The sequence below is a fragment of the Ischnura elegans genome, chromosome 1 (genome assembly GCF_921293095.1).
Source record: "Ischnura elegans chromosome 1, ioIscEleg1.1, whole genome shotgun sequence".
NCBI classification, from domain to species: domain Eukaryota; kingdom Metazoa; phylum Arthropoda; class Insecta; order Odonata; family Coenagrionidae; genus Ischnura; species Ischnura elegans.
This window is the reverse complement of record NC_060246.1, coordinates 33617567-33641534: the sequence shown is the minus strand read 5'-3', so window position 1 is coordinate 33641534 and position 23968 is coordinate 33617567. Positions and strand designations below refer to the sequence as shown.

General features: G+C 36.9%; 1 protein-coding gene across 1 annotated transcript in view; it reads right to left on the bottom strand.

Annotated features, from left to right (window-relative positions):
• The window catches only part of LOC124158523 (dynein axonemal heavy chain 5), a 174866-nt gene that overhangs the window by 3210 nt on the left and 147688 nt on the right, over positions 1-23968 (bottom strand). The window contains exons 71-75 of the mRNA XM_046533651.1: positions 19559-19753; positions 16828-17090; positions 12496-12652; positions 8124-8336; positions 2131-2283 (exon numbers count right to left, since the gene is read on the bottom strand). Of these exons, the coding sequence (XP_046389607.1) occupies positions 2131-2283; positions 8124-8336; positions 12496-12652; positions 16828-17090; positions 19559-19753 (981 nt within the window). The remainder of the gene's footprint in view (positions 1-2130; positions 2284-8123; positions 8337-12495; positions 12653-16827; positions 17091-19558; positions 19754-23968) is intronic.

Here is a 23968-nt window from a genome sequence, read left to right as displayed (position 1 = left end):
TATTTCTGGTTCCCGCTGCCGCCCTGTGAGGTGACCTTGAGGCGAGGCTTAGCACTGATACGACGCAGGCTGCTAGCGGGTAGCTGAGTACCCTGCTGGCTGGTAGCGCTTGGCTTAAATAAGGATAATTAATACCTTATCAAATGAAGAAAACTTTCCCACCTTAGCCAGTTTTAACAAGTGATTATTAGGACATGTTTCCCTGAGCTCTGCGCCTCATGCATGCATTGGTAACCTCAGACGACGTATAACTCCTATCTTCTCGTATAGAAACTAGGTCCCTGTGACGTCACGTGGAGTGGCATCGCATGGGCGCCAATCTGGCCCTTTTCAAATAAGGATAAAAATGGACCATTGCCTTTCGTCTAAACCTGTATTTCTAAAACGAAATAATTTGTATATTATGAATACACTAGTGGTGGGTAACGAATCGCAATCAATGCCTTTCGTTTTCTTTGATGAAGGAAACTACCCTATTCAGAGAAATGTTACTTACGATCTAATACAATTATGTAAAACGAAACTTGAAGCTTTTATGTGGTGGAAGGGCTCCATATTAATAATGAAAAACACTTTGTTACTTCCACAAAATTCACAGAGTTTCTATTTTATTACCGGTTTTGTCTATTACACCATTCTCAAATACAATATATGGAGGAGGCAGGTATGTATATGTATAGTGGTTGTTAATGTGGGGGTGGTAAAACCTCTTCCCCCCCACCCCCACCTGCCTCCACCATATATTGTATGTATTTGTGCATTGTAGCCATGCAATTGTACTCTTGCCAATCGGTGAAATAAATTATTATTACCTACATATTATTATTTGAAAATGGTGTTATAGCCGAAACCGGTAATAAAATAGAAACTCTGTGAATTTTGTGGAAGTAACAAAGTGTTTTTCATTATTAATCTAATACTATATTGCAAATGCGTAATTATTACCATGGCCTTGCATGCAGTTGATTACGGTCCAAGGGAACTGGAGATTTCGTCACACTCGAGCATGTTTACACCATTACCAGTCAAGGCCAAACTGGAGAGGAATGGAATAGTAGAAGTGAAAACAGCGGGGCAAGTGGAAGTAGAGATAGCATGAGGCATAGCCATGCACTCGCCTGTGTATACAATTTGCCTTGGTTTCCTATAACCGCTACTGCACGATGGCGTAATGGTGCACCCTTTGTCTTCACGGGAGTTCTGTGCTCCTCTTTTCCAAGCATCGCTGTGCAGGATCAGGCCCAGTGATTACGGATCTGCAGATCTGTAATCACTGAGCCTGATCCGGCACCCTGCAGCAGTTGCATCCCAGGCAACTTGTGCGAGACACAACTACTCGGCATGTTTGTAGTTTCCAATGATGGACAGTGGCTTCGAAGCATTCGTGCAAACCACTTTTCTGAATCCGTGACCTCGCAGCCAATTGTGCGTGGTTTTCAGAAACCAGATATTACACATAGCAGTACAAATAGGAGTACAATCTTGATAACACCGCGAAAAAAATTGTGGTTGGGAAGAGAAAGCTCTTAACGATTCCGGAAAGCAATCTAAAATAAAAGACAATGTGCATAAGTAATAATAGATCGTTTACTTTATGTAAATTCTGAAAATTACAATAAATAAAAGTAAAGTTTGGATTATCCATGTTTTCTGATTATGCGTGCTGCCTCTCCCCATCATTAGCCCGGATAATCAGGAATGTACTGTACTTAAGAGTGGTTGCATGTAGAAATATCTATTTTCCATCGACATATTTATGTAATGGATTTGTCAAATTATGCTTTCAAGCCTAAATACCTTGAATGCAAAACTACATATGTATATGACTAGTGACATGGCAGCAATTCCATCATCATCACATCAACATCATTTGAGAGCAATAAAAATTTTTCATTGACTTACCTGCAGTGATGTTTTCTCGGGTTTCACACCGGGTCAGGTCCTCCTTTTCTCCTTCCAACGTTTCGATGAACAACTCGCCCATCGTCTTCAGGGATTCAGGAATCCAACGATCATTGTTGTTCATCGAAACGTTGGAAGGAGAAATGGAGGACCTGACCCGGTGTGAAACCCGAGAAAACTTCACTGCAATTGTTTGCCAGGAAAGAACCAAAAATTATATTGACTTACCTGTCTCATAGCAGTTAAAAATCCTTGAGGATTGAAAAAGCCAGTCATCCAGAACACGTTTGGGCGCCCATTATTACACCATCTTCGGAATTGTGCATCTCTCTCCAAAAGTTCTGTGTACCAAAATCCTAGTGTAGCAGATTCCCAAGAAACCTAGAAGGAATTGAAATGTAAATTTTGACGTGGATAACTGTTAGAAACACACTTTTCAATACAGTCAAATGCTCAGGTATGTCATCATTGATTCTATTTACAAAGCTCTCAACTTTTATTACTTTAGTTTGGAGCAAACACTGTTTCTGACTCAAAACCTTCGGCAAAAAAGGAAAAAACGACCCATGTTGATCAAACCAGCTGCGGAATAGTGCGCCTAAACCATGAACAATCACGAAGAGAATCAGACGACGACGGCTATACCCGAGTGCAACACAGAAGAAAGAAACGAAACTTCTTTGGTATTGGAAAAGGTGCGACTGAAAACAACGGTGCAGGTCTCCGAGCTGCGAAAATGATAACGTACGTATATGTGGGCCGCTTGGCCAGCGATTCCACTGAAGATGAAGTGGTAAAATATGTAAAAAATAAGTTTGACGTCACGTGTGATTCTTGTGAAAAAATAGAAGGTAAAAGTGTACATGGTGCATTCAAACTCGGCGTTGAATACAGTGATTTTAAACAGGTGATTAATCCGCTTCACTGGCCTTCTGGCGTGATTATCAACAAATTTACAAGACCAAGACAACAGTCGACTGACATGAGAGTCGAACCTAAGGGTAAGTCTTCCTGACTAGCTTTCTGTGACTCAAATCAGCAAAAGACGCACTCAGGGTTTAAATTACTGGTTTTAAACATTCAGTGCCTGAGTAACAAAATAGCAGAGCTTGAAGCACTAGCAGAGGCAGAGAAACCAGAATTTATATGTTTAAGCGAACATTGGATGAGAGATATAATTATATCAATACCAGGCTATGTGATTGGTGACTTTTATTGTCGGAAAGATCATCGTAATGGAGGTGTGGTTATTTTTGTAAAAAGTACATTAGTTTTTTCTAATATGTCGCATTTGGTGCATAATCTAAATGCTGAACTTATATTTGAATGTGCAGCAGTGAGGTACACTGTAGCAAGTAATGATTTTATTGTATTATCTGTATATCGATCCCCTGTTAGTAGCTTTAATAGTTTCCTAGAAATTTTAGATAATCTGTTGTACACCTTGACAAGTCAATTGTCAAGACCAAATGTTATATTGGCAGGAGACTTCAACTGTAACCTTTTTAAGGACGGACAAGATAAAAGAAGATTTTTGCAAATTTTACAGTCCTATCAAATGAAACCACTGGTAAATACTCCAACAAGGATTACTAATGGCACAGGGACACTACTGGATAACGTTTTCACTGATTACAATGAATCTAATGTTAATACTTCAGTATTTGACCCAGCAATATCTGATCATTCAGCTATTGTATCCATCTTTCATATACATGAGGAGCATCCTCAATCAAAAACCCTAAATCAATGTAGGTTCTTTAATGAGCATAATATGAATTATTTTTGTGTATTGTTGAATCAAGAAGATTGGAAAGACATATATGGTGGAAGACCTCTGAATGTTAACTTTGATGAATATCTTTGTAGATTTAAGTATTACTTCAACTTAGCTTTTCCGCTGCAGTCCGTGGAACACAGGAGTGTCAGCACAAAAAAATGGGTTACAAAAGAAGTTCAAAACTTATCCAGAGTTCTAAAACAAACATTTTTGCAAATACGGTACTCAAATGATGATGGGTTGCGACAGAAGTACTCTCAACTTAGGAAAGAATATAAGATATTTATAAGAAAAGCAAAAAGGGAGTATAATGACCAAAGGTTTAGGAATGCCTCTAATTATTCTTAAGTAGCCTGGGACATCATAAAAAGTAATGTCAATGCCAACCCAACAGTTCTGCCAGATCAAGTTACAAATGAACAAGGGGAAATTACTACAAACCCCATTGAAATCTCCAATGCCCTAAACCACTCATTCTTGCATCTTCCTAAGAGGGTGATTACCACCCAAAGTGGAGCTACTCTCGAAAACCATAAAATAAGTAGCTCATTGTATCTTAAGCCTTGCTCAGAAAGAGAGTTGTCTCTCTATATAGCCAAGATAGGAAAGAAAAAGTCTGCTGACATTGAGGGAATAACGGGAAAAGTAATTAAAGACTGTGAGTCCCTCATACGAAGACCCTTACTCTCGTTAGTCAACCAGTCCTTGTCAGAAGGTGTATATCCTGATTCCTTGAAGGTATCCAAGGTGGTCCCAGTGTATAAGAACAAAGACAATAGAAATAATCTGCAAAACTACAGGCCAGTATCTATAGTGCCACAATTTGGTAAATTATTTGAGTATGTATTCTGTAAAAGGCTCATTGACTATCTTGATAAGCAAAACATAATATCACTCCATCAATATGGCTTTCAGCAGGGAAAATCGACAGAATTGGCTCTATTTAATGCAATTGATAATATTACACAGGAAATAAATAGTAAAAATAAGGTAATGGGGATATTTTTTGACATGAGCCGAGCCTTTGATGCTGTGGATCATGACAAATTGCTAAAAAAATGTGAATCAATAGGTATTAGGGGCATTCCTCTAAATTGGCTTAAGACATATCTTCATGGAAGAAAACAGAAAGTAGCATACAGGAAAGATGGGACAGTCTATTTCTCCTCCACGTTAGAAGTCAAAAAGGGTGTACCACAGGGGTCAGTATTGGGTCCTCTTCTCTTTCTAATATTCATCAATGACCTACCTAATAAAATTGTAACCCAAGATAATAAGTGTGTATTATATGCAGATGATGTAACCATCTTATCAAAAAGAAAAAATCTGACCGCGTTAATTGATTCCAGTCAATATATAATAAAATGCATGCAAACCTGGTGTGATGTCAATGAACTAAGGCTAAATGATGATAAAACCCAAGTGATATTGTTTTCTGCTGGGCACAGCCCAAAGGACAACGATCTACTGCAATGTAAAAATAATTATCTTAATGATATGGAATGTGTAAAGTTTCTAGGAATTTATGTGGATAGAAATATGAAGTGGGATGCACATATAGAGCACCTATGTAAAAAACTGAATACAGTGTTTTATCTTATATCTGTATTAAAGCATAGTGTAAGCCAGTATGTTCTGAAAACCCTTTACTATGGATTATTCTACTCAAGAATTTCATATGGAATTATAATATGGGGATCTTCGCCCCAACTTCATGATGTGTTTGTTATACAAAAGAAATTTGTGAGAAGTATGTGCAAACTAAAGTGTCGAGCTCATTGTCGCCCTTTTTTTAAAAGCCTTAAATTACTCACTGTACCTTGCGTATATATATATCAGAGTGTCATATATGTAAAAAGGTATAAAGGTTGTTTTACTATGAATAATAGGATACATTCCTATGAAACCAGGAGATGCAATGACGTTCATGTCAAACAATCGAACCTAGCTCTGGTATCTAGAGGGCCTGAGCACATGTGTACAAAATTGTATAATAACCTACCTGTATATATTAAAAGTATAGAAAATATTGATGTTTTTAAAAAGAGTGTCTTAGCTTACTTAATAGAGAAGTGTTTTTATAGTATAAAAGAATATCTTCAATCTGAAATGTAACATTTTCTTATGTGAATTTGTTAATTTTGACGTGCCCTATATACTTGTTTTATGATTGTATCATGACATATAGTATCCTTTGGGCAAATAAATATTATTATTATTATTATTAACCATTATTTTATCATCCAAGAAGGTATTTACAAGCCAGGTCTAAGAGCTGGTGGCTAATAACAATAGTATCAAGTAAAACCATTTATATGATGTACATCAATCAACAATCGATCAACATTCTGAAGAATGTTAGAAACTCTTAACTAAAATATTTCTAAAATTCTAAATCACCAAATTTTATATTGCAATAGAAGGACGTTATTGAAAGTTAGAACCAAAGATAGAAGGACCTTGTTGAAAGCAATTAACCTAACCATCATGTAGACATTGATTAATAAGTTCAACTACATTGTCAAAGCATATAGATTAAGAGCTTTCTAGCACATTAACTGGATACATTTTTTTTTTGGAATTTCATCGCGGAGAGTTGATGCTAGTACTTTTGTTCTGAGGTCCATGATGTTCCCTCTCAGGGGCGCAGATAGAAATCAAGGCTAGGGGGGGGGGGGTTTTCGGCACAACTAATACCGGGGAGGCTAGGGGTATGGAATACCCACCAGGGTAAGCAGGAGGTGCTGGGCCCTCCCCCAGAAAATTTTTTAGATAAATGGTTTAAAATGCTGAGTTTTAAAGCTTTTTGAGGGATACAGGCAGTCCTCGACTTTCATACAATTCACACTTTCGTACATTCGAAATTGACACCTTTTACTTGACTTCTGTACGCTAAATTTGGATTTTCGTACGTTTGGCTGTATTTTTTTGAAATTCCCACGATATTTGCTCACATGCAGACAATACAAACCCATATGATCGCAGAGTTGACTTTAATCAGGGTGCTTTTTTGAGAGAGACACAGCTTGCTAAAGGCTCCTTTACCAAGAGAAGGAGAAAGCTGTAGTCCGGCCATCATTGGAGAGATTTATCAAAAAAGTTGACTAGACACCATCACACAGCTTCCAATGAAATTAATAAATAAAAGTACTTCTTTCTAATAGTGTTTTTCCATTTGAATGCTGTTTAATTTAAATATGACATTTAAACCATCAGCAACGATACTGCACGAAATATCCAAGGAAAAGGTGTAAAAATTTACATGTATCAAGAGTGAGGGTTCAACAATAGGGTGGTTTCCTGTAATTCTTTATTGCCTATATCGAAAGATTATTACTCCTGGAGTACGAATTTCACACTTTTAGATTTTTAAATGATGATATCTATTTTTTGCGATTAAATGAAAAGTGAACATTTTCAAGCGTGCGAAAACACAATGGCTAAGTATGATTGCAGGGAAAAAACAGCGTTACGTCATTCTGGTTCCCACTGCTGCAAAGTGAGGTGACCTTGGGGCGAAGATGTGTGCGCTGCTGACATACAGGCTGCTAGCAGGTAGCGCTTGTTTTAAATAAGGACTATTAATACCTTATCAAACGTAGGAAACTTTCCGACCATAGGCAGTTTTAATAGGTAATTATTTAGGCATGTTTCCTTGAGCTCTGTGCCTCATGCATGCATTGGTAATCTCAGACGATGTAAAACTCATATCTACTCGAATAGAAACTAGGTCCCTGTGACGTCACAAGGAGTGGCATCGCATGGGAGCCAATCTGGCCTTTTTCAAATGCGGTTAAAATTGACCGTTAACATTCGTCTAAACTGGGATTTCTGAATCCAAATAATTTTTATATTATGAATACAATAATGGTGGGTAAGGAATCGCAATCAATGACTTTCGTTTTCTTTGATGATGTAAACTACCCTATTGTATTTTGATTTATAATGGACATTATAAGTGGAATGTCAACTTAAACACCGAGCGGAAGAGCATGGGTAAAACATCAGCTTTATTCAGATTATTTTTATGCAGCACTGCTCGGACGTACTCTTGAGAAGAGAAAATCAAGCTTCGGCGACAATTGACATCAACAGCCACCAATTAGCACCCAATGGACAACTCAACTTTCAACTATACGTCAGGCCCTGGTTGTTGGCTAAGACAGAGGATTTTGAGCCAAATATGTGTAGCCAGAGTATAAAATGACATACCTACTGATAAACTATGCTTGGTTTACAAGAGGTAAATGATTAGCCTCAACAAAAATTTTTTGCCCTTATACACTGAGGGGTAGTGGAAAATCTCCCTTTTCTCCCCATGGTTTCATCAATTTTTTACATAGCTTAGTTTCATATAATTGCTAAGTTAATTTTATTGATTAAAATATGAAAGGAAGAGTCTATCAAAGTTGGTGTCACTATCTAGTAATGTCTTACTGACCTTCTGCCACTGGTCTGGTATCCGAGCATCATACATTGCATCTAGAGTCTCTCGTAAACCTTGGCTCATTACAATTGTTCCATCAATTGCTAACCTCAAGTCGCACAGTGTTGAGTACACAGTTTTAATGACTCTTTGAACACGATCAATTTCTTGACGAAGAAATATATTCATTGGTAATAAAGGCCCCATTCTTTGCAAGGCTTCTCGAACCTGAAAAAGTAAGACATAGGTAGTTAAGATATTTTTATTTTTTCTGAAATCTTTTTAAAATGATACTGAGGGAGAAATACTTGGTTAAATCCAATGAAATTTATCATTTATCTCTGTTGTCTTAATTTTTGTAGGATAATTTTTTTCTCTTAACACGTTGCGTACGGATGACGAAGATTCTCGTCATTTAGGCACGTCAACCTAAACAATTTTAAAGCGTACAAGCGTACGTATTCATTAGTACGTTTTCAGTTGCTGTTCCTTATTAATAATGAATTGATGCATCATAACGTTTGATTGGGTAAAGTTATATTCTAAACATAAGCTTACCCCGGTATGCAATGTGTTAATATCAACTATAATACAGCTAGCTGAGGCAGATGAGGCCAACTCTTTTTTTTTTATGAGTTATGATGGCAAAAATCAAGTTAGCTGCTTATTGTAAGGTAAAGTACTTATGTAAGACAGGCATCAGAACATGAAATAAGTAGTTAATGCTATCAAAAATCCTCATATAAATTTATTTAAGCTGGATTGTTTCTGGCTTTACTTTGTGAAAATCCATTCTGAACAATAAAAAGTTATGGTACTTCTTGACACGATTTATTCAAGACGACCGGTTTCGTCGTAGAGGCGACATCATCAGGTACAGAAATCGTTATATTAAATTAAGCTGCTTATTTGCATTCTTGGCATTAGGGACAGAAAAGCATTCTTCTCATGTTCTCATTATACAACCATCAGATACATATATAACATGCCTGTACAGCTTGCTGAGGAAATCCAGCAAACCTTTAAATTGCTAAACACTTTAAAATAGTAATGTTTTAACGTGCTGGAGGGTAAAAATGAAACTGTTAATATTTTTTATTTCAGCGCATAATTTGTTATAAAGTATAAGGCCTATCTTTTTTATATAATAAATAACTGTCATACTTCGACAGGGTTCCCACTCTACCTTAATAATGAAATTCACGGTTTTTTCCAGGTTTGTACGGTCTCAATGTCGTCAAATTCATGGTTCGTTTATAAGTAAAAAATAGGACAATCAGCGGCCGTATATTAACTAAAAATCAACAAACGCGACATATGCCATATGTACGAGACATATAATGTAAAAGCAGCAATGAAAAGTGATATCTGTTATGACGTCAGCATTTGGAAAATTCAGGGCCAACTTAAGGCCCAACCCAACCGCGCTCTTGCCCGGACGCCGAATACCATGGCCTCCTTTAATATGCGAATGCCCTTATTCCGTCTGAACACCGGAACTCCTTTTTTAATAGGGTGGTTTCCTATTATTTTTTTATTGCCTAAATCGAAAGATTATTACACCTGGAGTACGTATTTCACGCATTTAGATTTTTAAATGTCTCTTTTTTTAGATATCTATTTTTCGCGATTAAATGAAAAGTGAAAATTTTCAAGCGCGCGAAAACGCGACGCGTAAGTATGAATGCCGGGAAATCTCTCCGTGAGACTTATTTCTGGTTCCCGCTGCCCCCCTGTGAGGTGACCTTGAGGTGAGGCTTAGCGCTGATACGACGCAGGCTGGTAGCGGGTAGCTGAGTACCCTGCTGGCTGGTAGCACTTGGCTTAAATAATGATTATTAATACCTTATCAAACGAAGAAAACTTTTCGACTTTAGCCAGTTTTAATAAGAGATTATTAAGACATGTTTCCTTGAGCTCTACGCCTCATGCATGCATTGGTAACCTCAGACGATGTATAACTCCTATCTTCTCGTATAGAAACTAGGTCCCTGTGACGTCACGTGGAGTGGCATCGCATGGGCGCCAATCTGGCCCTTTTCAAATGAGGATAAAAATGGACCATTGCCATTCGTCAAAACCGCTATTTCTAAAACGAAATAATTTGTATATTTTGAATACACTAATGGTGGGTAACGAATCGCAATCAATGCTTTTCGTTTTCTTTGATGAAGGAAACTACCCTATTCCTCGCACCTTTGAGAGATTGTGTTTTGCGCACGCTGTTATTACCGCACAGTAACCAAATTTCCCTTACCCAATCTTTCTCAGATCGCCGAAAATATTTATTAAAATTGTTTATAAAGTGTGATAAATCAAAAAATCAATTTCATATAATTACAGTGGAACCTCGATCTATAGTTTTTTAGGGGGTTGGACGAAAAAACGATGAATGCGGGAATGTTTGGATAGGTTGCCTATGTCCCAGGAAACACAGGATTTTGGCGCGTAATTATGATATTTGTTAAAGGATTCAAAGAAGATTTTAGCCAATTACAGGAATACTAGTACTTTATCGAGACACTAAGGACATATTGTTGATTCGAATAATATCTCTTTAAAATATCCTGCCATATAAATAGCCATGAAATTTTCTGTTCTAAAGAGAAGGCAACTTACACATTCTTTTCTAATTATCGTAGCGCCAGATGAGTATATGAATCCGGATTGTTAGTAGGGAGAAACAAAATATCTTGACAAGATATCCTTTCCTCAGTAACTCTTACAACTGAGACTTATAGTATAACTCATAAATTGATAACTGATAATAACCTGATATCCTGTTTTCGGAAAAATGCCACATTAACTGCCAAGAAGCTCAACTACGAGGATATCGAGTTTCGCCAGAAATCATCATTGTATTTTTCCAACTATTTTCTTGTTTTAAATGCTTAAATAACGTTAAAAATACGTCGTGTATGGTCTCATTCTTTTTAGAATTACATGCACTTTACAAATATTTCAATCTAATAAAATTATAATGTCAACAGCCGAAATTCATTGTTAGACACCTTTTGGGCTAATAGGTGATTCATGCAGCAATTGACCTCCAGAAACTGGGAACTTTGAAGCAGTTACGCTGAAAAAGGTCAGTGGGTGAGAAAAGGGGGGGGGGGCGCGAAACACGTTTCTATTTTTCTCGTGTAACCTGATATTTTTTTCGAAGCTAAGGTCTTCGTAATATGATCCCTGCGCGAGCTGAGACCTTTTTTTTATTTTGGAGAAGAGGAAAGCTTCAGAGGGGGGAGGCAAGTTCTGAGTGGAGGGGAATAGCGGATCTTGGGAAATGTGCTAATGTTACTATCCCACTGCACTCAGCTTCTCCCCATAGTAATTCAATCTCCTGGGGGTGTCTGTCGTTATTAGCCACAAACAACACTTTGTAAACACTTCATCTCATTTTCGTTAAACGATGGGTGCAGGAAAATTATACGACGGGACCGCAATCTTCAAACGAGGTGAGCGTAGTCTATTGAGAGCTATTGCCATAAATTGAAAGCCTATTTGCCGTAGAAATGTTTCCTTAGGTAAAATTCCAATGGCAAACTCATATTTCTAAGCATATGGCATGTGCCCTAATTTCGATTGGGAGCCAAACTTCGAGTTACAAATCAGATAATTTTCGTAAATGGTTCATTCTGGGCCCATTAGAAATGCAAGTTATTTCATTCGTCCTTTTTCGAATACAAGTCCATCCCAAGCTATCACTGAAATTGAAACGCTTAGACAAAATAACAGACTTCCGCCATTAAAATGGAAAATATCGGTCAATGTGTCGTCATATAGTACGGACCAATTACTACACTTCGAATATTCGTGTGTAGAGAAATGCGTAGACTAAGAGTCTGCGCGTGTCTGACCATGAAACATGATTAACATACCGAATTTGATCAGTAAATCGTAGTATTATTATCAAGATTGCGATACATTTAAGGTTTCATGGCGAAATTCACGGCTTTTTCCAGGTTTTTTCACGGTGAACTAAATTCACTGCTTATTTACGGTTTAAAGGTTTTCACGGTTGAGTAGGAACCCTGTTAGAGACATTTATTCTATTTCCTTGTACTGTTTTAAATAAATCTGGATTCTGGAGATCTATCATTAAATTTCACATGAAATTTTCAGAAAGGCTGATTGTCCTTCACAGACATAAATATTTCACATAATTTCCACAGATTAAAGATTAGTATTTCACAGGCATTTAAGAAATAATTCCATGATAGCTTCACGTAAAAAAATTTCTTATTGGGTTTTCAAAGGCAGGAGATTTACGATCATTTTACATTCCGCTCTAGGTTTCTGATAGACCATGAGCATGGAACACTATTTAAGTACATTCCACACACATGACTAATATATGCTACTGCATTTTCCAAGAAGGACTCACCTCAAAATTATTGTACTGTTTTGGTAATTTTTCCAACATATCTTCAGCTAGGCGGTACACGATACTCTCTCTTGTTTCTCCCCCTTGACTGCCTCCTTCTTTGGGCTGAACACTAAGAATAGTATCTAAGATGCCCTTGGCTGTATTTATCTGGTAGCTGCAATACAATTATGAGGAAAGACCAAATTTAAATTTCAATTCGTCACACTCCAAGTTATTACAATGCGTGTAAATATATCTTCAATACTATAATGAAATGAAGTTTTAGCCAATTTCCAGTGCATGTACTAGCGAACTGGCATTCAAAAAGTTAAAATTTATTAATCATCCTCTCATTTTTCATTAACGGAAGCAGGAAGTAAATTATTTGGCCCACGAAAGTACATGAGCAAGTAAAATTTAAGCGTGGAACTTCAAATGCTGATTTTTTGGGCAGGCAATTAAAGATATCCTGGTAAGTTGGACATCAAAATTAATGTTCCAACCTATCCATGAAAAAATTACCATGCTGCAATTTACCAATGACTTAGCAAACATAGCAGGGACAGAGATACAGAGAAAATTCTATTAAATATGGAAAACATAATGACAAGATACAATATTTGTAGTAGGATCAAAATTAAAAACCATGAATTGAGACTTATTTTAAAATCAATTTATCAGAATTATTTTCCTAACACACACAAACTCCAAGCAAAGATCGACATTAACACTTTGTCGACTGATCTCAGAGATCTCTGTGTTTTGCATGCTGAATGTTGAGGACCGGGCACAGAGATTTCTGTGTTTTCAAATATGATAACAAAATTTATTATGCTTAGTTTAATATTAGTTACTTATGTTCTCATTTGCCTCTGATGTATTTAAGGCTCTGCTTTCAATGATTTAAATTAGTTATTTGGCATGAAGATTTTTAGTATTTGAGTATTTTTTTAATGAGCATAATTCACTTATAGAGATTAACAATGTACCGTATTTCCCGGCCTATAAGACGCACCGGCGCATAAGACGCACCTGGATTTTTCAGGTTAGAATTTACGAAAAAAACTAAAATACTTGGATAATACAAAAAAGAATTTTAATGATAAAATTTTACATAAAAACGGAACTTTAATATTAAAAACTTTTAAAATTATTAATGAGCAAATATATCAGAGTTTATTCATCATAGAAACCCAGAAATTCCTCATCACTGCTGCTAAAATCATTCGCGTAGATATTTTCTCGGGAGTCGTCACTTTCCTCATACAAAATGTCATCTTCACTTCCATCTAGCGCATTGCTGATTCCACACTTTTTGAAAGACTTTATGATAGTCTCAGTTTTTACTTTCTGCCAGGACTTTTTCACCCACTCACAAACGGTAGAAATTGACGGCCGTTTCATTCTTCCGGTCGGTGTGAAATCGTGAGTTGGTGCCTCAATCCACTTTATCCATTCTTCACGCATAAATCCCTTGAATGGTTTATTGATTGAAACATCCAAAGGCTGCAGTTGAGAAGTCAATCCACCAGGAATCACAGCAAGATGCGTCTTCAGTTCTGTAGCAAGGATTTTTGCGGACTCCGTTATATGGGCCTTAAACTGATCGCACACTAACAAAGACGATTTCTTCAGAAGTCCGCCTGGACGCCGGGACCACACCCTCTGCAACCACAGTTTCATACCCTCTCCATCCATCCATCCCTTATGATGAACATGAATATAAATTCCATGTGGAATTGTACACTTAGGCAGCGTTTTTCGTTTAAAGATCAACAAAGGAGGGAGTTTTGAACCATCAGCACAACATGCAAGGACAACAGTATAGCGTGTTTTTTCGTTGCCGGAAGTCTTTATCGTAACTGTCTTTGTACCTTTAACGTCCACAGTTCTATTTGATGGCACATCAAATGTCAAGGGAACCTCATCCATATTTCCTATCTGTCCTATTTCAAAACACTTCATTTTTCTCAGGTTAAGAACGTATTTATGGAATTCGATAATTTTTCTTTCGTATTCGGGTGGCAGTTTTTGTGCTATTGTGGCTTTAGTACGCATGCACAGACCATTTCTCTTCATAAATCTTTCACACCACGACGTTGTCCCAGAAAAATCGGCAATAGACATATCTATCGCCAACTTTCTCGCTTCCATTAAAATCATTTTTGTTGAAACAGTGATCCCGTCCTTCCTGTGATTTATTATCCAGGTCTTAACGTGCTCCTCAAGCTTTGGCCATTTCGGAGAACATGAACGTAAAGTTTTCTTACTCTTATTTGCATTCATTAAATCTACCTTCTGCTTCCGCCATTCTCGTATCATCTTCTCCGTTGGAGGTGGGCCGAAACGCCTTGCAGCTGCCCGGTTGCCGTGTTCCGAAGCATATTTCACGACTTCAAGTTTAAACGCAATACTGTACGACAATCTTCTCTCTTTAGATCCCATTAGGTTATTCTAATTTTGACTTTTTATACAGAAATTACCAAGTTTCTGTGCTTAGAAGCACATGTGCAGACTAAATAGAAAGATACGTATTACGCCTGAACTGACTGAACACCGAGCTCATACTTTGTTACCTAAGGTTGAGTGCCGGTGGTGCCGGTAGACTCGTGAGTTTATCGTGAGAGATACAATGTATTAGCATATAGATGACATCTCCTTTAGCTCAATGTATGCAAGTTTTGCAGCAGCACCCATTGCAAGATTAAACTAAACATGCTACATTGTATGCATTTCTGATTTATCCGGGAATTTTTTTTAAGGGAGTTAGACATCGACGTATTAAAACTTTATTTCTAACAACCTGCTCAAAAGAGTGCTATTATCAAAATTTTTAATGAATTGAACTATTTTCAATGCCTGATACACTAAAAAATACCTAATGGTAATTATTTATCCTGTCAAAACGGTTGCTTATTATAGGACCCGTGATATCCGTATACCATCGGCGCATAAGACGCAGGCAAATTTGACAGCACATTTAGGAGAAAAAAAAGTGCGTCTTATCGGCCGGGAAATACGGTATATGAATACAATTTCACTATGCTGTACCATGTGAAAAAACTCCATGAAATATAAATTTTTCCAATATAGCAACACTATAAATTCTCCAGTGTTCTGAAATCATCATTATAATTTTTTAGCTAACTTGCATGGAATGGGGATAAATGGAGGACTGGAGTATAGTGTTGTTTTAGTTGTAACAAAGAGTACAATGTTAACCAAAGCTCATAGATCTCCTAAGGATGAGGTGATTTAAAGAATCTGAAAGGTATTGTGAGACCTTTCTTTCCAGAATCCATCCAATTTTAGCTCATAAGTTTCGGCTATGAAAATGCTCCATCAACATCATCACAAGTCAACAATCATGAGATTGGTTTGATACAGCTCTCCATTCCACTCTCATATCAGCTAGCCTTTTAATGTAGTTTACGTATTTCTTCACTTTTACGTACTTAATAATAAATCCTATGTCCTATGTATTTGGGGATGTCCCTTTCCCTTCTTCCTGTCCACCCATCCCTAGACGATTGCCTTCATCAGCCCAGAACATGTCTCATGATGTGGCTGATTAAGTCATCCTGCATTCTCTTCAGGATTTTTAGAAGACTTGTCTTTTCTCCCACCCTAGGTAGCACTTCCCCATTGATTAATCAATCCATTTCTTCTTTATCATAATTTGGTGGCATCTCATTTTGAATGCTTCCATTCTTGACTCCCAGGCAGCTGTTAACATCCAAGACTCGCTCCAGAGAGAAACATGCTTCATAGTTAGCACCGGATGAATTGTTTCCTTACTTATATGCTTGTATTTTTAGCTGTAGGTGAATTCTCCTTTTTGTAGAATGCCCTCTTTGCCTGTGCTGTTCTACTTACGATTTCTTTCCTGCTTCGCACATCGCTGGTCAATCGGCTTCCTAGGTAGCAAAACTTTCATCTCTTTAACCTTTTGTTTTACCAGTTTAGTGTTACTCCCAATCTCCTCTTTTTTGCTGCAAACTAATATAATAGTTTTCTTTTTATAGACTTTCAGCAGATATCTGGCCAATGTCCTTCCCATATTTATCAAAGTCTTCAAATGATCCATGTAAAGAATATTTTCTACATTTTTGTGTGAAATAAGTTAAGAGAGGCTTTCAGAGAGATACAAATGTAATTACATTTTTTACACAGCCTATGGTCTACAAAGATTTAATTTCCCTCAAAATTTATTCCTGGATCCACTACCAAACAGGGAGAATTATTTAATTTGTTTACTAAACATGTGAATTAGATAAACTCACACATGAATAATAAAAAGAGTAAAATTATGAAATTTCAAGTAATTCAACATTTTACTTATTTACGTACGTGATATCCGCATTTGTGTGCAGTCCAAAAACTTCTGGAGTGTCAGTGGAGGGTAGAGAATTTATGTAATCAATATATCCTTGAAGGTTACGTGTTGATGGAACTTTATAATTGCGATAAAATTCAAATCCTGGCCTGAGTAAAACATCACAAAACCAAACATGAGTGAAGGTAGTCAATAGCCTTTTATCAAAGTCGTCTGTCACTCGACCACCATATTGAACTTCACCCAGCATATAGCACACTGTGGGCCATGACACACCCTGTAACAGTAGAAAAGTTTCTGTAACCAATGAAAATAAATGGAATTCAAAAAAATACACAGTTATTGTAAGACTGTGGCAGAAATATCAAGCAAAATTTCCTTTTGTAGCTCTTGGCTTGAATGCTGACAATTTTAAATTTTTTAATGCTTCAGCTATTGCTCATGAATAATGGTAAAGAACATGCTGTTGTTAGAGATCTGTGAAATTCCTGAGATTCCATCAAACAAAATTGGCAAATAAAATGAAATAATGCAAAAATAGTAAATACGATGAAAGTTAAATGTTGTAAGAATAAGTTTAACCCTCATAGGATATCTTATATACAGCAAAATTATCTGGGTTAATGATGAGGAGAGGCATGAACAAATATCGGAAAACATGGATAATCCTAACTTTCTCTTTAATTTATCGTTATGTTCATAAATTAAGTAAATCAAACAATGAATTAATATTTTTGCATATAGTTTGTTATTTTAGATTGCCTCCCAGACTCATCGAGAGCTTTCATCACTCAACTTCAATCTTTGTAGTGGCAATAATATGGTTGTACTTGTATTCCTACTGCTCCATGTAAGACCTGGTTTCCAAAAACCAGGCATCCGTGGCTGCGTGATGCTTGGCAGCATGATCACGAATTCAGAAAAGTGGTTTGCCAGAGTGCTTCAAAACCACTGCATCACATCATAAACTACACTTTCAGGCACCACACCACGGGGTCGCATCATGCACAAGTTGCCCGGGATGCAACTGCTGGGGAATGTGGATTCATGATCACTGAGCGTGATCGTGTACCGCGATGCTTGGAAAATAGGAACATTGAGCTCCCATGAAGGCAACTGGCGCCAGATCACACCATTGCAAAACAGTGGTTCTAATAAACCAGTGCTTATGATACACTGTCTACGAATGCGAGTGCTTGACTGTGACTCATGCTATCTCTACTCCCTTCATCTCTGCTTCCTTTTTTCCCTTCTGCTTTCAATTCCACTGTTCCCTTCCTCTTAAGATTGACCTTGACTGGTCACAGCGCAAACGTGCCTGAAATCTCGGGTTCCCTTCGGCTTTATTCAACTGCATGCGAGGCCACAGCAATAATTGTGCATTTGCAAAATGAAACATACATTTCAAAATCGTAGACCTCATTTTTCTCAATTTAAGATTGGTTACCCATTGAAGAATCTTCTAAAATGAATTAATTGTTTTTTCCCGCCGCTCATTGTCTTCTGCTGGAGCAGGTGCCCATGTACCAAGGGCGTACCCAGGATCAAAACTAGAGGGGGGCAATCCGCGGTTGTTCAAGTTGTAACATAGAAAAGATTAAGGAAACCAAAATTTCAGGAAAATGAAAACAGTGCTTTATTTGTTTTTAAATTAATTTGCTCAAAAAATATTTTTATACTAAATACCTACATTATTTATGCTAATATCATTTTTTTTGGATTTAAAGAAAATTTGTTCAAATGTTTTGTTTTGAACTAAATTTACTTTTGCTTCTAGTCTAATCATATTTTATTACATTACGAGGGCTTTTTTTCATAGGAGTTCAATCGAATATTTCACCAAATTTCACTGCAAATGTACACTTAGAATGTGGCTATCAGAGTAACGTATATCTTTAGATGTAAATCATAACAATATCGCTCCTATACATTTGCTAGTAAGGTTTAAAAATAACAATTAAACATCTAACCTTAGGGTCTCCAAAATTTGTTCTAGGTGATGATTAACTCCGTTAATATGAACGCTAGAGTTCCGTTTAAATTTTGGAACCGATCAGCAGAGCATCCAGAATGCAATTCTTGGCATTGATTTTCAATAAATGCAACATGTACATTTTTAGTTATTCTAACTTATAAACAAATAAGTGACCATGAACACCTTCCTTGAGTGGGACATTAAGTGCCGGAATGGGCCGAGATAATCCCCACAAGAAAGGGTCGGACCTCTCGTGCCTTGGGACCCTAATGGCGTTTGGGACCCACTTGCCATGCTTGACCACAAAGCTGTGAAAACACGGCCTTCGGACTTTAGCGTCGATAAAGTCAAGCCGTGGAAACACGGTCTTTGTAGGGAAAAGGTTAAAATGCAATAATCCTGGTGTTTTTATGTCCGATTTTATTTTTTTATAAAGATTACGGAAAGCATTGAAGGAGTATGAAACTTATGCACAGATAATCCGCAGCCAGATAATCATGAGTCTGCTGTATATTATTTATTTTTCATTTTCTCTTTTTGTTTATTACTATTTAATATTGTTTATTTTATTTAACCCTATAGTATTTACGTATTAACCATAGGTATAAATGATAATCAGCAAATAGGATCATTCCCTCAGACTCAAAATCATAATTCATTGACTCTGACTGGAAAAATAAACTGTCAATGATTAGATAAATAAACACTCAAGAGCCTGAGTAGCATCTCCCAAAAAGCTTAGCTTTACATTTATCAGTTTATCTTCATACCTTTTTTGGGTCCATATCATCTAAATGGTTTTGTATGAATTGAATGCTTGCTGAGAAGTCAGCTTGATTGAATTCGTATGGTATATTCCAACCAAGAGGTCCAAACTTTCTTCTTTCCTGGACTACTGTATGTAAAAAGGCTACTGCGTACAACAGAGGTGGCCACTGAGATTGAGTTGAGTAATCCAGGGTATCCTGTAAAACAAGTTTGAGTCATAGATATTATTACGGATGAAAAAAGAAAAATATCACTGAGCAATCACACAATGCCCATCATCTGCTTAATGAATTAAGAAATTTTTTCATAAAATTTGAAAACCATACTCTGATTGTATTCATTTCCATATTTAAAAAAAATTGTGATAATACATATTACCAATCTCATATCACGAAAACATTAGGTATGTAAAGTAATAAAGCTAGTTACTTGTAATAATTTACTTTGAGCAACTACAATAAAACCTATTTTAATTAAAATACTAGCAATAAAACAGTTAAAAGGTACTAATTTTTGGTTTTTACTCTTGCTTAATAAAAAAAATAATCTCTCCTCATATCCATTTGAAATGCCATTTCGAAATCGATGAAAAATTCGGGTCAGGTGAATATCATTCTATTGAATAAAATTTCATAATTGGACTTTTATGATGAAAAGAAAAAAATACAGGGATTTATAACAAAGATTTTAGTGAAAAAAATATATTCTGCCGAAATAAGGGACACTAACCAACAGGCAATATAACTGTCAGTAATTCTATGTAACTTTTAAATTATTGTAACACATTTTTTGATTGAGTGACAGAAATTCATTACTGAAATGTATCAAATCTATGCTGTTGGTCAAAAACACAAAAACATTATGCTCTTTTTAAGTTAAATAACTCCTGTAGATAGATGAGGGTGTAACAATTATGACACCAGACGATACAATTGGTTTCAATTCAAGGTGTTATTAGGTACTAGTGACCAGTAATAATTATTCATCGTCTGCATTAATTTTCTTTCAAGGTTACTGCCTAGGGTTTTTCATCATCCACTTTTACAAAAAAAATATTATGGATGATTTTATTGGATATGTCAGATCCGAATATCTGAGGATACTATGTTTCACTTGAAAATGATATTGGATCCGAATTCACTGAAAAAAATCAGATCTGTATGAAAATTCCTAGGCAAGGGAATAAAAAAACAAACAGATCCCAAGTAACATTTTTGGTTGGCCCTCTGTTGGCAGATGGTGGGACACAGCGGTTGGCCCATGGTATGATTTGGCCACCTCGCCAACCGTATCCCAACCAACGATTCCCCAACGATGGGCCAACAGAGCATTACAGTCGGGCCTTCATATTCCCAACTATAGGCCAACCCCTCTCCAATGATACACTGTTGGCCCTTTTCAATTCTGCCATCCGTTTCCCAACGAAAGCTATACAGTAGACTCTCGTTAATACGAACAACGTTGTTACGAAGTTCTCGTTATTACGAAGCAAATCGTTGGTCCCGTCGAAAAGGCCTATCCAAGCTATAGTAAAAGAAACGTTATTACGAAATTATCGTTTTTACGAAATTACGAACCCAAGTTCCGGTCCCGGCGGTTACAATATGAACTTTATTACGAAGTTACACGCACAAGTCACGGCATTTAGGTGGATATTCACAACACTTAAGTTTTAATAATCGCGCCACGTTATTCTCGTGTACTATGCTTAAGAGCGTCAATTATGTTTATTTATTCAGTTTACGCGCTACATCATATAACAGCCCTCATTCCTGTGAAGTCGTGGTGACCCACTCATAACCGTTAGTAAATTGGATGTACAGTCAATCCTCTTCCTATGCACATTCGATGTACGAATTTTCAGAGATACGAGCATTCAAAACTTTCAAATTTCAAATTTGGCGCCTTTCGATTTGGCCGATACTACGCGGTTTGGCGCTGTGAAACTCTCACTGTAATCACCATCTGAATAAGGTATCATTGAATCTGGTGTGAATTTAGGAACTGTTCAGCGTTTCGCCCGTTCTTCGTTACCGCGGGGAGACATTTTCTCGGCTCCGGATGCATCGCAGGCCCCGATGGATCAGGTCGCCACAATCGTGAGTTAGCGCATACGTGTAATGCAGTGTTGCATCCCGCAGGATAACCGTACTCCTCGATAACTTACATGCAGTCCGGCTGGCGAGGGGTGTCCGATTACGGCACAATAGGAGGGGTGGATAATCCTGCGTCAGCACGGTTTAAAGCCAATCGCTGTCCCCAAAACGCACCTCACACCCTCGTCTAGTCATACAACTTTGTCAAATGCATATTCGAGCACCGAAATAAGCCTGACCAACCAAAATAAGCCCATTCATCGAATCACAAGAACAAGTAATTATCCCTCTAGGTCCTTCACGCTCATCGTCCCTTCCGGTTATTTTCTTCATGGAACACTTTGCAAGCGTTTCGCTTTCCTACCTGGCTCCCATACCCCCTACCCAGCCCATTGTCTGTTACTGGACAACTCTCGGTGGCCGGACTGTAATTTTATCAACCTTGGAACAAGGTCTTGGGGCGCATCTAGTTTGAACATCGGAGTTCATGTGTTCGGGAAGATATCAACCTTCGATTGCGTCATGGCGTAGTCTTCTGTTGAAAAACTGAAACGAATTTTCTTGTTTATATATATTTCCGCGTAATTTAATAGCGTTTATAATACACTATTTCTTTCGACGATTCTTAAAAGAAACGTTCTTACGAACTTCGTTATTACGAACCTCCGATTTTTCGGCCCCGTGAACTTCGTAATAACGAGAGTCTACTGTATTTTACTGGCATTCCTCATTTTTATAGAATGAGAGTTAAATTAATTTACCTTCTCACTTGATATGATACCGGTACATAGATAGAATCTTTACCTTTAACTCCCGATAAATCAAAATGAAATTAAATACATTAACAATCAATGCTATAGGACAAAGTAAGGTTACAGTGGTTAAAAGTGGAAAACAAAAAATCAATATCAGTTCAGAAGGTCCCCAACTTTTATTTTCACAAATTAGGACACTTGTTATTAGGACAAAATTAGGAAAATTTCAACAGCACCTTTCCATATTACAATATGGCACACACAAAAACTGTCCATCTTCTTTGTAGGGCAACAAAACACACTTAGATAAAATCTGGGTGGACTGTGCAATTTGCATCCAGGTACTAATTTTTTTACTACAAATATACCAATGGTACCACTTCTAAGAGGTAATTCAAAGAAATCCTCCTTAATTTCAAACATGTCACACTGCAAGATGTACACCCCTGAGTTATTTGATTCAATTGCCTTCACAATTCCTATTCTCTGGTCTTCGGTAACGAAATTGTTAAGTTTAGTCCATTTTACTTAATTGGATTAATAAGTGCAAGATTTAGGGATATTAATAGGAATCACAGAAACACTGATTGAGTATAATATAGTTGATGTATTTTCCATAAAATAATAATTGTGCAGTTGTTATTTAGGTTTACTCCTACAAATTCAATCTCATTCTCTTCAGAGAGGACTAAATCACTCACTTTGTCCATTGAAACACTGTTTTCATTAAAACTTCCACTTGTACTAGATATGCCACAATCTGAAAAAATATACATATCGATCTATCTAAATTAACACTTTCGCTGCGGCGGACGCACCGGTGCGTCCTGCGCAAACTATTATGCTGAGCGGAGGACGCACCCGTGCGTCCTGCTTCGACCCGTTTTCAAATGCCCATAGAATCAGCCGAGAACGTCTTGGGCGCTCCAAATTACCTCTCGCTGCTCTATTACATTCCGTACCATCCAGTATTGGCCGTCGTTTCTAGGATTCACCTTTCATTATTTAGGTAAATACTTTTTCATCTTTTTTCTATTTTTTCGTAATTTTTTTGCTATTTTAATTTTTCTGAGCTAAATTGTCTTGGAACTGGAGATAAATGGGTCTCGTATGCCTTATAAACTCTTCTAAATATTATTTATGTCAAATAAAGTTTTATATTCAGTTTATCCGAATATGTGGAAATGTGTCGATATATCCGAAGATTGCAAAAATATGTGAACACATTGGTTTGGACAATTGTCATGGCTGCTTCTTTTGTACATAAAAGATATTACGTTTAGCTATAATAAATCCTTTGAAAAAGTAATACGCGTGATTGAGCCAGGTCCGATGCCAGAATTTTCTATACATGTCCCTTTATCGTGCATAACGTGGAAAAAGTTAGCTCTAAGAAATTATCACCATAAATTCGATAATAATGAATTATAATCCATTGCACTCTTCTTTTATTCTTCCATATAGCCTATTGATTATGTAAACATGCCGTAATGTTGCCGAATTTTGCTGAAATATAATGAAAAATTTTGTTGAGCATTCAATCACTTGTTCCACAAAACCC